The sequence below is a fragment of the Peromyscus californicus genome, unplaced genomic scaffold (genome assembly GCF_007827085.1).
Source record: "Peromyscus californicus insignis strain IS unplaced genomic scaffold, ASM782708v3 Scaffold_14__1_contigs__length_90479793_seg_2, whole genome shotgun sequence".
Taxonomy (NCBI): Eukaryota; Metazoa; Chordata; class Mammalia; order Rodentia; family Cricetidae; genus Peromyscus; species Peromyscus californicus.
This window is the reverse complement of record NW_026294436.1, coordinates 67,776,447-67,793,137: the sequence shown is the minus strand read 5'-3', so window position 1 is coordinate 67,793,137 and position 16,691 is coordinate 67,776,447. Positions and strand designations below refer to the sequence as shown.

At 43.3% G+C, this 16,691-nt stretch overlaps 1 protein-coding gene across 19 annotated transcripts in view; it reads left to right on the top strand.

Moving 5' to 3' along the window:
- Nucleotides 1-16,691, top strand: part of Disp1 (dispatched RND transporter family member 1) — a 169,084-nt gene that overhangs the window by 139,805 nt on the left and 12,588 nt on the right. For all 19 annotated transcript variants that reach the window (XM_052737886.1, XM_052737878.1, XM_052737890.1 and 16 more), the window contains 4 exons: nucleotides 7,432-7,461; nucleotides 13,549-13,672; nucleotides 14,729-14,856; nucleotides 15,186-15,283. In XM_052737886.1, coding sequence (XP_052593846.1) covers nucleotides 7,432-7,461; nucleotides 13,549-13,672; nucleotides 14,729-14,856; nucleotides 15,186-15,283 — 380 coding nt within the window. The remainder of the gene's footprint in view (nucleotides 1-7,431; nucleotides 7,462-13,548; nucleotides 13,673-14,728; nucleotides 14,857-15,185; nucleotides 15,284-16,691) is intronic.

Below are 16,691 nucleotides of genomic sequence, written 5' to 3'. Positions count from 1 at the left end.
GTCCATTTTGAGTTAACAAGCAATAATGCCCCAGCCTCTATCAGTGTGAAGCTTCTCTTTTTCAGGGATGAATGTGCATTATAGACCCAGCTCTCCCACTAATTACTCTGTGGCCTGAGAACATTTTCTCCTTTGAATGGGTGACTCTTGAGGTTCCTTACAGTTCTAAAGGCCTCGTGCCAATTAGGCTTGTAGGAGTTACACCCTTTCTTTAACAGTGCTGAGAATCACTCCAGGTTCTGTGCATGCCGAGCAGGTGCTCTGACACTGAGTCCTACCATTAGTCCCCACCAATCTTTTATATTCAGCTATTGGCCAGTGTTGTTGAAACTTGTAAAGTAATCCATAGAGGTTCACAGAACCTATAAATGAAGAGCTTTGTATTTATTTCTTCATCACTTGTCTATATTACTTAACCATGCTTGACAGCTTTTCCAAAAGAACAGTAGTAATATATTTTTCTGTCAGATAATGATCAGTGATTTTCAGAAAGCTGTTACCCGTACTAGCTCCCAAACATTGAGTAATGCAGGGACTTGCTCATGAAGTTTAGATAAACCTCTGCTCTTCCCACATACCTTCTGGTTTCACTATTCTCTTATACACGGATTCCTCATATTTAAAATATTAATTGAACACATGCTAAATTTATTTCTAACATTTAGGAAGTGCTTGGTGTTCATCAGGTGCTCCTTCAGTACTGCTCTCCTGCGCCCACATTCTCCCTCTTGGTTAATTTTGTGTAGCAGCCCAGCCTCTGTGCAGTTATTTCTAAAGCACGATAGGTAGCACTTCTGAACCTGCATCTCTTAAGTATTCAGGAAATGCACTACACACACAGTTGTGGTTACTGTTACCCTTCGAGTCTCTTGACACAGACCATAAACATTCATCTGTGGTGTGTGAAAAATGCCTGGAGTCCAGGCTTAGCTTGTCTCCGGGTATCTGTTTCATCTTCAGATATAGCCCGTGTGCCAGTGATGATTCATGGAAATACTTAATGGTGAAGAACAGTTTTGTTTTTGTTGGAAATCTTTGAAAGAGTGCTCATCAAAGTGTGGATTCCTCTTTTCAGATTCTTCTAACACACCAGCAAAGTCATTCCTTGCAGAGAATCCTCTTACAGAGATGCCACGGCGAGGTGTGGTGTTACTGCCGAGACCCAAAATGCTGCTTGAGGCATTTTCTGGCTTTAATTTGGAGACGACCATAAAGCTCAGAAGTACCCAAAGCCATTTTTTATAGGTTTGCTCTCGCAAATGCTAGGAGGAGCTAATTGGAATGCATAAAGCTGACACTGTCTCTTAGGTAGCCGTAATGGTAATTCTGCAGTTACCAGAAAGACCTCAGCTAGGACAGGTTTTTGGGTTTTTTGTTGTTGTTGTTGTTTTGTTTTTTTTTAATCCATATCTTCACTCCTTTGTCCTACAGTCTGGCCTTCTTTCTTTTCAAAAATTTCCAAAAATGAAAAGAAATTGAGGGAAACAGACCTAGAGCCTGTATGGTGCCTGGAAACTTCGCTTCTTCTCCACTTTTCTTTTTTCTGTCACCTTTGAAAGCTCCAGTCCCCTCTCTGTCCTCCCCCACTGACTGCTGCTGCCTTGTGTGCACAAGCACTGGACCAACACCAAGCTGCCCAGAACCGTTGAGGGGCTGGTGGCTGTTACTCATTATGAGTGCTCCAGTTTCCAAGTGCATTTTAAAAGCCTATTTGATGCTTTCTTGAGGAAGAGAATGGCCCTGCAGCCAGTCTACAGCTAGGGAGCTGTCAAGACCCCCTTAGCGATGCCACGGTGTGCGAGAGTGTTACAGAGTGTGCAACTGCTACCTTTCTTTAGGCCTTCTCTGCAGGTGTAGAGGCTTAGTCTATCCAAAGAACAGGCAGATGTTGCCGCTGAAGGCTGCTGTTTCTTGGGTTGGATGGTTTGGCTGTCTGGAAGCTGATGTGTGCTTTGACCACACAATGCCAAAAGGTGAATTAAGCCCATGAAAAGGAGATTATTTATGTATCTGTTTTTATTACTTATTGATTAGCACTGGATACTGAAAGTAAGATGAAAAATCACTCGGGATTTTTATTAACCGGATATTAAAGGTCAAATGTGAAAGCTGTGATGGACAGAGGAGACACTAGTCAAGTCCAACTTCCTTCACATGACCTCTTTCCACAGTATCATTTGAGGATGTTAAAGAGGCAGCCCTGCAGATCAGAGGGCTTTCAGCTCTTTTCTGTGGTGTCAGGGGTGTGTGTCCAACATCTGCTTGTCATGCTTGTTAGTAAGGAGACTTCAAAAGAATGGAATGTTTCCCCAGGAGGGGGTATCTTCGTGGTAACCTCAATTTTTCTTTTTCAGCTGATGTTGACAGTTTCTACATATTGTCTCAAATTGAAAGTAAAATGAAGTCTGCTCTCAAGCAGAAAGAATCCTCTCTGTAGAGAGTAAAGTGGTCATAGATCCACAACGAGCTTCTCAGTTGAAAAACAAAATGTGATGGGCTTGAGTGGGAGGAAAGAATGTTTGTGTACTGTACAGCCCACATGTATACCATAAAATCCCATTTCTTTGCAAATCTTTCTGTGATAGAATCCAGAATTATAGCTGTGGACCATTTTTGGTCTAAAGATAGCAACATCTCTTAACTTGTGGAATTTGAAGAGGTCCTGAGGACATGTGTGACTAGAAGACTGAGTAAGAGATGGAGGTACAGTGTGCAGTGGATGTCTCTGCTCAGCGCCTTTGTCTCACTGTATATAAACGAAGTTTTTCTCAAAGCTCATTAATAGCTCCATCCATGGGGTTCCTATGGCTTAGTCTTTAAATGTCTGTGTGTAGTTGTGATTTTGGTTACTCACCTCTGTGAAAGTGCTAAAAAATACATATATGCACATATATATTACCTTAAGTGAATGTATATGTGGTATGTGAATAATAAAAATTAGTATGTACTTACATTCGAAAATACGGGTTCATGGATTCTCCCATAGATTTATTCAAAAGAAGTTAATTGCTTCATGATCTCTCCAGGAGTGAACATTTGTATGGAAAGGGTGCTTTGCCTCTTCTCCAGGAGTGAACATTTTCATGGAAAGGGTGCTTTGCCTCTATGTTTCTAAACTCTGCCCCATGCTAGCTGTACCAGTTCACCCATCCTCTGTGTGCAGCCCCTGGCCCAGCAATCCCGTGCAGGGAGTGGACAGAGCTAGTCTCTCCTCCAAACACATGGATCCCTCCCAGCACTTGACACAAGCACCAAACACATGGATGCTAGGTGGTCTTGTCTTTGTCATTGTGCCTTCTAATTAAAAAAATTTTAACACACTCCATTTGTGTATAGGCTCTGAAAGAAAGCTCTTTTGTTTTTTAAGAAGAAAATGTTTGCCTTAGGAAAATTAGATAAAACTGCTACCAAGAAAAATTATTATTGAATTAGGCATGGAGAAACAAATGTAAAAGGTCTTGGGGGAAACCATCATAGATAACATTACAGTCAGCATTACCAGGATATTTACAAATATCCCAAGTCCTAAACCAGAGAAAAGACAATGACCTTCTGTGTGGTTTAGATGAAGAGGGTGCCAGCTGAGCACTTATGCTTAAGTTACAATTCCACAGTCAAAGAGTGCATGTAGCATGCTTTTTTTAAAAAGGCATTTTTCATTTAACTATCCAAGTAGGAGTTCCTGAGGCACTGAGTCATAGAACTCCTACTGTAGGATGCAGAGACACAAACCAAAGGAAGAAAATGTAAAGTAGCCTGGTTCTGACAATGAGTGTGTGTGTGTGTGTGTGTGTGTGTGTGAGAGAGAGAGAGAGAGAGAGAGAGAGAGAGAGAGAGAGAGAGAGAGAGAGAGAGGAGACAAGAGGGGGGGAATTAAATGTACCCACATTGTTGTTTGTGTCCCTAGTTTCTTGCTGTTTTCATTCTTAGTGGCCTGCCTTTACATCGCTGAGCATGAACAGAGTAATAACATGTGCCCACATACTAGCCTAACAAATGTTGATTTATATCTACAAAGGGACCGTATATAACACTGAGTTATAGAAATGAGAGTACAGATGTTTCTTCTCTAGGCATGTAGTCTTTTTGAGTTTAAAAAAATCATCTCTGCTTACAGAGAAAGAATATGCTAAGTATTCTTAGTAATGCTGTGAATATTGCCTCATTATAAAGCGCAAACCTTTTGTGCTTTATATAGTATGTAATGTCGTCTTATTTCAAAGCACAAACCTTGTCTATGTTGTTCTTACTAGGAACAGACTTTGAGTCCACATCTCTCTCTCTCTCGCAAAAAAAAAGCTCTTATGTGCAGATTAGTACTTTACAGTTGTGCCTCTGGGTTCCCTTCTTTCATGATTATAGAAGCACACACAGCACAGCTCAGAGAGCAGCAAACCAGCCATCCAGGCGCTTCAGAGCAAGGGCCGCATCAACAGGACTGGAACACTGGCACTGTCAGTGGGAGTGTCGATGTGGGAGGGAGGAGTCTGCAGGTCCCAGCCCTAGACATAAGTACTGGCTGCTGAGGGAAGGAAAATTAGCCTCTCCCAGATAAGAGCCCTCTTAGTGGTTGTCCAATGCAGAGTGCTAACACCAACAACGGACTCGGCTGCATATATTTATATATTTGTGTGCGCGCGCGCACGCACGCACACATACACACACACCAATAATAATCAGAGGAAAAGGATTTCAATTTGAGAGTGGGAGGAAGATATGGGAAAGACTGGAGGAGGGGAAGCGATAAGGGAAGGCTATGTAATTTTGTTTCAAATAAAAACAGTTTTTCTTAAAGAAGCTCCAGTTCTCCTTACAGCTCTGTTGCTGAGAACGCAAGTGGCCAGAAGCCAGGGGAGGTCATCTCTGAACCTGGGGTGGAATGGAATCAGGATGCATGCTCTCTAAGATCCATTTCTGGATCTCTGGTCTCAGCAGTTGTTCCCCTTCTTGAATGTGGCCTTTTTAATAGATTGTGAATAAAGCATGAAATGCAGAACACATGTCTTTTGTAGAAACAGATTCACACACAGTGCATTCTACAATGCAAAGTCCATGATTTGGGAGCCTGTCTATCATTCATGGTTTTGCTGGGAATTAGATAAATACATTTTAAAGAAATTTAATGACAAATGGAAATGAATATAAGAGAGAAAACTTTCACTCCTGCACGGGACCAGACTAGACCTTCTGCATACAGGAGACAGTTGTGTAGCTGGGTCTGTTTGAGGGGCCCGTGGCAGTGTGATCAGGATCTATCCCTGGTCTATGAGCTGGCTTTCTGGATCCTATTACCTATGGTCAGAAACTTTGCTCACCCCTGATGAAGCGGGGAGGAGCTTAGTCCTGCCTCAACTGAATGTACCAGGCTTAGCTGTCCCCCCATGGGGGAACTTACCCTGTTGGAGGAGGGGAGGAGGAGGAGGGGGAAGGGGAAGGCGGGGAGGAGGAGCAGGAGGAGGGATGAGATACAGAGGATCTGTGGTTGGTATGTCAAATGAATAAAAAAATTTTTTAAAAAGACTGAGAATGACCCCCCAAAAAAGAAAGAATGAATGAAAGAATGAAAGAAAGAAAGAAAGAAAGAGAAAGAAAGAAAGAAAGAAAGAAAGAAAGAAAGAAAGAAAGAAAGAAAGAAAGAAAGAAACCCCAGAGTAGGCTATGAACTATGGGAGGAGTCAAAGCTTGGGGTGGGAGGGGTCAAAGCTTGGGTGGGAGGAGTCAAGGCTTGGGGTGGGAGGGGTCAAAGCTTGGGGTGGAGAATTCCAGGCAGCATTGCAGGTTGTTTTCTTTCTTCTGAGTGCAGTGGGTTGCAGTAGATTTCACTTGGGGAGCATCGGAAGCTAGGAAATACAGTCATTAGGTTGGCAGATAAGTCACATGGACTGTCTGTATTAATGAAGTCATTCTCAAACTTTTGTTTTCATGGCCCCTTTACGCAAATGGAAAGAGGTTTTGTTTGATGTGTAAAGCCGAAATGTGCCATATTGGTATTGACCCTGGATAATAATAATAATAATAATAATAATAATAGCCAGGCAGTGGTGATGCACACCTTTAATCCCAACACTCAGGAGGCAAAGACAGGTGGATCTCTCTAAGTTCAAGACCAGCCTGCCTACAAAGTAAGTTCCAGTACAGCTAGGGCTACACAAAGAAACCCCGTCTCAAAAAACTAAATACATAAATACATAAATGAATAAATGAATAATAGTAAGCCAGGCCTGGTAAAGCAAATCTGTAATGCCAGCTACTCAGGAGGGTGAGATATGAGGATGGCACATTTGAGGCGAGCCTGGGCGGCAGAATGAGGTCAATGCAAGCTCAAACAACTTGGTGAGATCCTCTCAAAAATTTCAAAAAGAGAGTCTTTAGTAAGTCTGTTGGAATACTTGTTTCGTATATGTGAGGCTGTGTTCAATCTTCAGTACTGAAAATAGCTATATATAATAAGTCCATTGTATATTAGTATAAGTTAACATTTTTTTATGAAAAATACTTTAACAATACAGCTTGTGGTGTGCATACCCCTGTTCTTTTCTTGTGGGTCTCTCTGATGTGTGGTCATCAGAGCAGAACAGGGTTTTGATTGGAGGCAGTGTGTTGCAGCCTGTTTGAAGTATATGAAGAAAATCTGTCCTTCCATAGATACATATTTGGACCCTCACAAACCTCATAAAAGGGTCTCAGGAACTCCCTGTGGTCTTCAGGCCACACTGTGAACCACTGTGCTTTAGAGCAGTGAAACATGAATAGTGGGCTTTGTTTGTTCACCTAATATTTATTTAAAAGGTTACCATGGGCCAGCAAATGAGAAATTAATGGATCTAGTAGGGATAAAGAGTTCAGAAGTTGAGGCTGAGTTTGGGATTTCTTCAGCAAGTTTAATGCTATTATGTATTTGGGTGGGCAGCAATGAGAGGGAATAGCTACAGACACTATGGAAAGGTGGTGATTTGAAATACAAGCCCATCCTCATTAAAGTGGATTGGGGAGGTTAAACAGTAAGAAATTGAAAACTAGAGAGTCAGCTGGTATCTCAAAGAGAAAATGGAATATTTTTAGCACAAGAAAGTATTGATGTCATGTTGGGGGGTGAGAGGAGGCGGCTTAGACTGGAGGCTTAGGGATGAGAACTCCTGTCAGAGAGAGGGGAGTGAATCTGGTGGCCATAGGGTCCTGCTGGGATTCCATCAGGAATGCTCAAAGGACTCCTCACCTGTTCTCGGACACTTGAGCATGTCTTCTGGAGTACAGAGGCCCTGTAGTAGAGGTTCAATCTCTCCGTGTGTATGGACATCCCCCAGGCCATCTCTCTTAACCCTCATGGGAGGGATACTAAGTCAAGCATTGGCATGTGGAGGGTTTGGGGGCATCTACATTACACAGCTTTGTTTCTAATCATTATTTCTTTGCTTTTTCCTTTTTTTCCAGGCCATCCAGACCTTTCAAGTTCCCGAGAAGGTAGAGTAACTTAAGTCATCTTGTTTGCTAATAAACTTCTCTGCTTTTTCTACACTTTGTTCTTTCCACCTTTTTCATTCATATTTTTATGAAGGAAAAATACATTTCTTATACATTGACTACTTTCAGAACCACATATCTATAAAAGTACCTTTCAAACTTACAGTAGATTTTCTTACCCTTTAAATTCTCTTGGAGTCTGCATTTCTATTTGTCTAGCTACTTTGCATTCTTTCCTGTTTAAGTTGGCTTCTCTATCCTTTTTGTTGGCAGGAGGGGGCAGGGTCACATGCACCTCCATTATCTTATTTGTTGAATAACAGTGTCTACCATCCTACCAACTAGTGTGACTTGAATTAATGCTAGTTTATTTCAAATGCATTAAATGTTTTTCTTTGTGAAAAACTGTAACTGTATTAAGATGAAGGTATTTTTTTATGTGGAATTTTTTTATTTTTTAAATTATATATGTGTGTGTGTGTGTGTGTGTGTGTGTGTGTGTGTGTGTGTGTGTGTGTGTGTGATGGGGTATGTGCACATGAGTGTGGATGCCTCTGAAGGCCAGTGGTGTCAGATCTGAAGCTAGAGCTACAGGCAGTTGTGAGATGCTTGATGCCACAGTGGCTCACGCTTGAAGTGACCTGTGAGATTCAGCTGCCACAGAAGCTCAGGAGAGAAGAATCCAACCCTCCCGAGGGGAGCACTCACTGTCTAGAGCAGCAGCTCTCAACCTGGGGGTCATGAACCCTTTGGGTCGAACAGCCCTTTCATAGGGGTCACATATAATCCTGCATATCAGATATTTACATTATAATTCATAACAGTAGCAAAATTACAGTTATGAAACAGAGATGAAATAATTTTATGGTTGGGGGGGTCACCAAAACACGAGGAACTGTAGTAAAGGGTTGCAGCACTGGGAAGGTTGAGAACCACTATCTAGAGCAAAACTCAGCCTCCCAAGGGGAGCACTCACTGTCTAAAATAAAGTTCTCATTAGCAAACTCTCCTGGTTGAAATAACACTTAAGATTTTGGTAAAAAGATAATGTATGAATTACATTTTAACCTTCTGGGGTGTTTGTGATACTAGGAGTTGGGCCCAGGGCTCAGCACTTGTTAAGCAAGGGCTCCAGAACTAAGCAGTGTCTGCAATTTAACTATTTGGGGGCCAGGGGTTCTCGTCTGTGTGCATGGTATGGAGGCTGGAGTTCAATGTCACCTCCCTTCCTCTGTCGCTCTCCACCTTAGTTTTAGAGACAGGACCTCTCACTGACCCTTGACCTTGCCCTTTCATCCAGGAAGCAGTTCCCAGAATCTGCCGGTCTCAGTCCCCAGTGCCTGGCTTTACCCAGTGCTGAGGATCCAAACTCGGGTCCTTTTGCTCACAGAGCAAGCGCTTTATCCACTGAGCCAGCTCCCCAGCCTGAGTTTTAACCATTTTGAAGAGCACCATTTTGTAACATTTTATGTATATTCATATTATATATATTCATGTTTTCATCTTATAAAACTGAAATGCTGCACAATTATCCTCATTTCCTTATAGTCTTGGCAACCACAATGCTACTTTTTTGTCTCTGTAAGTTTGACTGCTCTAAGTATCTCATTGAGGAGAATCATCCAGCTCTTGTCCAGTGTGACTGACTCGTTCTGTTTAGCGTGAGGCCCTCCAGGTCATCATATTCTAGCATGTGTCATAAGTTCCTTCCTTTTCAATGCCTGGTCATATTCTGTTGTGCTGTATGTAATGGCCATTCTTTGTCTAATTCTTCCACTTTGCCTCCTCCTGGAAGAGAGACAGAGACATGGGAAAAGATATACAAATAAACATGCCATATTACCAAAAATAATCTCATTTTTCTGGAAATAATGATTTTCTCAGCAGACTAAAATTTTAACATTTTGAAAAGACTTGGGTTTTCCTGTTACCAAATTGATTTTTTTTAAGACTCTTAATTTCTTCCTTTTAGCATAACTACCTATAAATACAACTTACTCAGAAAAGCCTTTCCTGGTTTTCCAGTTCCCACATCTCCTGGAAATAACCTCTTCGTTTTCATTGGCCAGGCATCAGCCCTATTCTGAAGGCGCCCGTTTGCCTGCTTTTGTAGATACCTGTACCTGTCTGATGTTCTGCACTTAGCTGTAAATTCCTGAGCACAGATCTATCTGCCAGTCTTTGCATTCACACATGCCTTAAATCTTACTATTTGATGTACCATTAGATGAATTTGTAACCTCACACGAAGGAAAGAGTTGTTTATCCTGTTTTTGTGTGTGAATTTTTTCGAATCTTGAGTTATTCTTCCCATTAGGTTAACAACTGATGCCACTAGACACATTGTGAAAATGCCTGCCCTTAAGGGATAAGAGAGGTTGGGAGGATTATTGGGGGAAAGCAATAAGTTGGGGGAGGAAGGGTTCTTTAGGAAAGCAGAGAGGACACAAGATCTTAAAATTTCCTCAGATCAGTAAGGTGGAAACCAAGACCATTAAGTTGATTTGGGCAGTGCCAGAATCAGAAGAGTGAAGACTACTAGGGTTAAGGCGTGGGGGGTGGTCAGGAAAGGGGCATCCAGTCAAGTTACACCCTTTCAGGGAAGTTTGTGGAGAGAGCAGTTTTCTGGAGAGGCCACAAAGGGTAAGCCACTGTGGAGTTTCCTGTCATGTCAGTGACCTGACCATAAGGTAGTTCTGTAAGACATTCACTTAACAGCTATCTCTGGTCTATTTCCAGAGTAGGCCTGGCAATAAGGTTGAGCCTCTGTAAGCATATTCAAGGGACTTCCTGTGGATGCCAGTCCAGCACACAGTGCCATCCTCACCAGGGAGCCAGTGTGCCCACTCACTCAGAGTCATGGAGCGTAGAAACATTTCAGACACGCTGTTACTAAGAGGACTTGAGACAGCCAACTGAAAGATGTTATGAACTTTATACAGTGTTGGCCGAGACAGAGCCACGGGCCCTCCCCTCGGGGAGAGCTCCCCCAGCCTTTCCAGGTCACTCCCTGCCTAATCCAGATGTTAGAGAGGACTGCAGTCACAGTTGTGCTGTGCTCCTATGTAAACATCTCCCAGTTAGAGCAGGTGGGGCAGGATAAGTGTTACCTGATGTGCAGGGCAGCTTGCGTACAAGGATCAGTCCTTTTAAAAATTGTTCTAATGCACATGTGGTTCACTTTTCAAAGAAAATAACGTGCACATACTTTACTGTTGGTCAGAAGTGAAATGTTATAGGTGTGTCTGTGTGTATTTTATAGGTCATGTTAAATTGCCTTTACTCCTCCCAGTTTTATAGGGTTTTTTTTTATCGTGATAGTATAACCAGTGTCTGGATTTCATATCACACATGAAACATTTTTATTTTATTTGTAGTGCCCATAGCTGGGCCTCGGCAGCACAAGGGACAGAAGTCCTGTCAGCAGTTTGTGCTGTTCAGGAGAAGCACTTGTCTAAATGACTGTGCATGTCCCCACAGCACTGAGCATGCTCAGAATGGCAATACTGAACAGTTGTCTCTAGGAGAGGCCAGTGTGAAACATCTGTGTGCAGAAGGAGTTGTGATATAGTGAGGTCAAATGTGTATAGAAGAATGCACTAAAGAACTAACTATAAAGTGTCCACATGTCACTGGTGCACGTATGTGGCATGTGGCAGGGGTGTGAAATCAAAACCAAATGTTTTCAAAGGGAAAGAAAGCAGTTATTCAAAGAGATTTTTAGAGACTCTGTGTATGTGTGCGTATTTCTCGAACACCAAGCAAAACGTCATTCTGGATAAATTAAGCTACAGATGAAAACTAAGCAATTCAAGGCCACCATCCTCTATTGATAACATGTTTGTAAGAAGGAACAACTCCGGGTTCATTTGAAAGAGTGGATCCCTTTAGAATGTAATGAATAAGCGCTCAGGTCTGGTGTCATCCTCATTTCGCAGGCTGGTATTTTAGGGTCTAGTGTAAAGTGCTCTTTCTAAAGTATGGAGTGGTGAAGAGAATGTCTCAGAAGTGCTGCTCAGACCAAGGGCAATAGGGCTTCAAACCCAGTGATTCCCTCACTGGGTTTGGTGGAGTAGGCGAGAAGGTGGGGAGGGTGTTTGCAGTGGGCATGTGGCCCCTCAGGGAGGACATGTGAACAGCCACAGGCAGCACATTGGGATTCCTATGTTCCCATTACATCCTTAGCTATCCTTGAAGGCAATTCTGACTTGCCTAACAAAATGTTCCTTCCTTCGGTGAAGTCTTAAATCCAGAATTTGCAATCAGGCAAATGATGTTCACCTCAGTGTCCTGTGGTCTGTGTGACTTTGCAGAGAGAAATGAACTATTAGTGGAGCTAGAACTTTTTTCTCTGTGAGACAGGGTCTCACTATGTAGCTCTGGCTGACCTGGGACTCACCTATGTAGACAAGCTGCTTTGGAGCTCACAGAGATCCACCTGCCTCTGCCTCCCAAGTGCTGGGGTCAAGGCTTGGAAAAGGTAGTTGGAGAGAGAGCTGTGGGCACTGGGGACAGAGCTTGTGTCTTTTGGGTGTAGGTAGCCTTTGTCAGCTGAACCACGTCTCCAGCCCTAGAAATTTTCAAGTGTGAATTTGAAGAGTTTGGCAAGTTTACTTCTTCCTCGTGTCTTTAGTTCCACTTGTGTTTGAAGAAACAGATGGGAACACAATAGTTAAAAGTCAGACTCTGGAGCCAGATTACCCAAAGCTCTATGGTTACGCTAATTCCTTAGCCTGTCTGTGCCTCAACTTCTCCACTAAGGTGGACATAAGATTTAGATGGTGGTCTGTGTAGGGCTCATGAGTACTAACAATGCAGTAAGTATAAACTGTTATTTATGTAGTTATTTTAAAAGAACAAGCAGGGGAACTGCCAGGGGAACTGCCAAGGCAAGCTCCTTAAGGCATAACTATATTGTGTGTTATTATTTTATTAGAGTGGTAATTTGAAGTCCGCATACCATAGAGTCCGTTCTGTGGAACTTCAAAGCCAGCACTCTGAGCGTGGAGATGGGAAGGGCTATACAGCAGTATTTCCCGGCATGTAGAGCCCTCCTGATTTGTAATTGCTAGCATGTTCTCAAAGACATTCCTATGAACCAGGACTAGGCACCCAGTAGCCAAGTGAGCTGCCGTTGTTGGGAACTGGAGAGCAGTAGTCACACACTGGCTGTTTCGGGGTTTTCTTCTTCTAATAAAGACTGGAGTGACTGGAAGCCCCCAGACGCTCTATGACATGAGAGAAAGTGCAGTCTGACAAGGTTCTGGTGGGCACTTGGTTCAACCTGTCAGAGAGAGGGCGGCAAGGCACAGTCCAGGGGGGTACGGAAGTGGCTCTCACCGTCAGAGATGGCGTGTGAAGAAAGCCAGTGATGGAGTTAGTAATGCAGGAAGCTTCTGAGGTGGAGGAAGAGACTGGAGCCAGCCTGTAGGGGCTGCGGAGCCAAGGGGCTGGGGAACCTGGGCCAGTGCTCCACTCGTCAGTGAAAATGAATTGGGCCCTCCTACAAAGTACTGTTCTAGGCACTGATGCCGCACTGAGTATGGCCCCGCCCTCGTGAACTCAGTCTACTGGCACCTTCATTAGTTTATTTCTAGGAAGGAAGAAGGGGCTCTGGGAAGTATGATGTGGGTGTTTTTTGGATTGTACTACATGAATCTGTTCATAGACTTTTTCCCTTTTGAAAGAGCTGATTAAAGGTATGGAGAAAGAAAATAAGGACAGAAACAGAAGTTCTGAAAGACACTGCAAGATAGAGTCTCTGTTTTTTTGTTTTGTTTTGTGCCTATAAAATGTGGCTTTTTAGTCATCTGCTTCCCAGGCATACATACAGATACAAACTCTTATTGTCATATAACCTGCCTATACTGACCCAGTAGCCTGTGGCTACTAACTACTGCTACTTTATCAGAAAAACTAAAGGATGATGACCTTGAAGTTTTCTTTACCAATGTGTATAAATACTTATAATCCTATTGGGGAATACCTGTGCTGGTCTAAAATTGGGGATCTAACACTGCTCTTGTGTGTAGCCTTACCTCCATACTGCTTCTCAGAGGTCCCCTCTGCTTGCTTTGTGCCTTGTAGTTATGCAGCCCTGCTAGCCGACTGGCCCGTGGTGGTCCTGGGCATGTGCACTCTGCTCATCGTGGTCTGTGCCCTGGTGGGAGTCTTAGTCCCGGAGCTTCCCGACTTCTCTGACCCGCTGCTGGTAAGGAGAACTTGACCTGTCCTAAGCCTCAAACCGTCTCCCTGGATTAAATACTTAAATGTATGGTACATTCTGTTAGCAGCCCTTTCCTTTGTTTTGAGATAGAATCTTACACTGTAGCTCCTTGAACTTGTCATCCTCCTGCCTCAACTTTGTGAGTGCTGAGATTACAGGTCTGAGCCACTATACCCAGCTTCCCATTTCTTTAAAAACCTACTGCAGCCACCAGTAATCATAAAGCTCTCTTTATGCAAGTAAAGATGTGTTATCAGCTGGGTGTGGCAATGCATGTCTTTGATCCCAACACTCTTTATTACCAGAGGCAGAGGCAGGTGGATCTCTGAGTTGGAGGCCAGCCTGGTCTATACAGGGCGTTCCAGAACAGCTATGTCTATTACACAGAGAAACCCTGTCTCAAAAACAAAAACAAAAAACAAAACAAAACAAAAACCCAAATAGATGTGTTATCTATGCTCTTAGGTAAGGTCAAGGAACTTGCTCACCCTCAACTCAAGCGCAAGGTGTCCCCACTTCTCTGTCCCCATGTTTAATCAAGGAACAACATATTGAAGAATGTACATACTCTGAAAGAATTTTCCTAAAGATTTTGATACTGTGTATTTCTCCCCACCTCCCAGATATAATAGAATCTGTTAAGTAAATGTTCCTCTGGGGTGAAATAAAGAGAAAAATGTGATCAAAGATAATGATATACTCTTGGTAAAACACTGTAACAATGTATAACGTAATTTAATTTGCCCATAATTTTTACAATTAGAATTAAGCACTTACTAAATGCTTGGGCACAGGTAAGTTTCTTTTCCCACTTCCTGAGACATGTAACTAGAGAACCAGATGACTTTGTCATAGCAAAGAGGTGATCGTTATCTGAGAGGCAGTGAGTTAACACGGGTCACCTCTGTAGTAGTGAGGAATGCCTACGTTTCCTGTTGAAAACTCTGCATCACTTTGATGTTGCTTTCTGAAGTCATTAACATAATCGTAATTAGTGGGAAATGGAATACACTAATGGGAACGTGTAATATTTTGTCGTAGGGTTTTGAACCACGAGGGACTGCAATAGGTCAAAGGCTCGTCACATGGAATAACATGATGAAAAATACAGGATACAAAGCAACATTGGCAAATTATCCTTACAAGTATGCAGAAGAGCAAGCCAAAAGGTAATCATTTACTTTATATGACTTTTAAATAAAATATCACTTAATGAATCCTTCTTAATGCCTGAGCATTAAGGTTAAATTAAAACTACCAGGCTCAATTCCTTTGCCATTAAGTTTAACTTGTCATTAAAATGTCTTGACTGTACTATGATGAAAGGTGAGGTTTTTCTTCTTTACACATGGAAAATTAATGTTGCTCACATGAATCTTTCCAGCTTAGTATCAGATTCGAAATAGGTTGGAACCTTAGGGTTGTGCTGTTAGAATCTGCCTATCTCCTTGAAATAGCTAGAACTTTATCAAAGATGAGGTTCTTTTTCCGCTTTCAGCCACCGGGAGGACAGATGGTCAGACGATCATCATGAGAGAGAGAGAAGAGAAGTCGACTGGAACTTCCAGAAAGACAGCTTTTTCTGCGATGTTCCAAGTGAGTGCGCGTCTGGATGGGCCAAGTCCTCGGCAGCTTCCTGGGGGGAAGATGAGTGAGAGCAGAGTCTGAAACTGCTGCCCACTCCACAGCTCCCCTGGATCTGTGGTCAGAGATGTCAGCTGAGTAACGGACTTTCCGTCTGGGGGCTCAGCCACTAGTCAGAATTCGTGTGGGATTAAAAATTAAGGAAAGGGGGCTGGAGAGATGGCTCAGAGGTTAAGAGCACTGACTATTCTTCCAGAGGTCCTGAGTTCAATTCCCGGCAACCACATGGTGGCTCACAACCATCTGTAATGAGATCTGGCTCCCTCTTCTGGACTGAAGGGATACATGCAGGCAGAACACTGTATACATAATAAATAAAATAAATCTTTAAAAAAAAAATTAAGGAAAGGGTTCCGTTCAAACTGAAGGAAATGATTGATAAAATTTTCTGCCTTTTCTGAACTTTCAAGTCATGCCAAATCTTTTTTCCTATTTATTTCTGGATCAAATAACAGGTACATTTTTTTAATTGAATCCTGAAATAATCTATTAGTAAAAAAGTTCTATACCTTTAAGTGAAAGCACACATATTAAGAACTCTCCACTTGCAGGTGTGATGGTGCATGCCTGTAGACCCAGCCACTCTGTGGCTGAGACAGGAGGGTCACTTGAGTCCAGGAACTCTTGGCTGTAGTATGGCGGTCCTGGCTGTCGTACCTGTACTGTTTGGGTGTCCACACTAATTTTTCTTTCACTATGGTGACCTCCCAGAAATGAGGGATCATGAGGGGTGAACTGGCCCAGCTCAGAAAGAACCATGCTCCATCACTTTAACAGTGGAAATAGAGAGGTGAGCAAAGTGTGGTGCAGAGGCCTAGAGCTTTAAGTGGGTCAGCCTGACTGGCAAGGCCGTGTGGAGGTGGTGCTGATGCTGGGTCAGCCTGACTGGAAAGGCCGTGTGGACGTGGTACTGATGCTGGGTCAGCCTGGCTGGAAAGGCCGTGTGGAGGTGGTGCTGATGCTAGGTCAGCCTGGCTGGAAAGGCCGTGTGGACGTGGTACTGATGCTGGGTCAGCCTGGCTGGAAAGGCCGTGTGGACGTGGTGCTGATGCTGGGTCAGCCTGGCTGGAAAGGCCGTGTGGACGTGGTACTGATGCTGGGTCAGCCTGACTGGAAAGGCCGTGTGGACGTGGTACTGATGCTGGGTCAGCCTGGCTGGAAAGGCCGTGTGGACGTGGTACTGATGCTAGGTCAGCCTGGCTGGCAAGGCCCTGTGGAGGTGGTACTGATGCTGGGTCAGCCTGGCTGGAAAGGCCGTGTGGACGTGGTGCTGATGCTAGAGCCCTGGAGCACCTGTTCTCTCTGAAAACGCTGCTGCAGAGTGGGGCCTCACAGAATTGAGCCCCAGGCATTGCAAGAA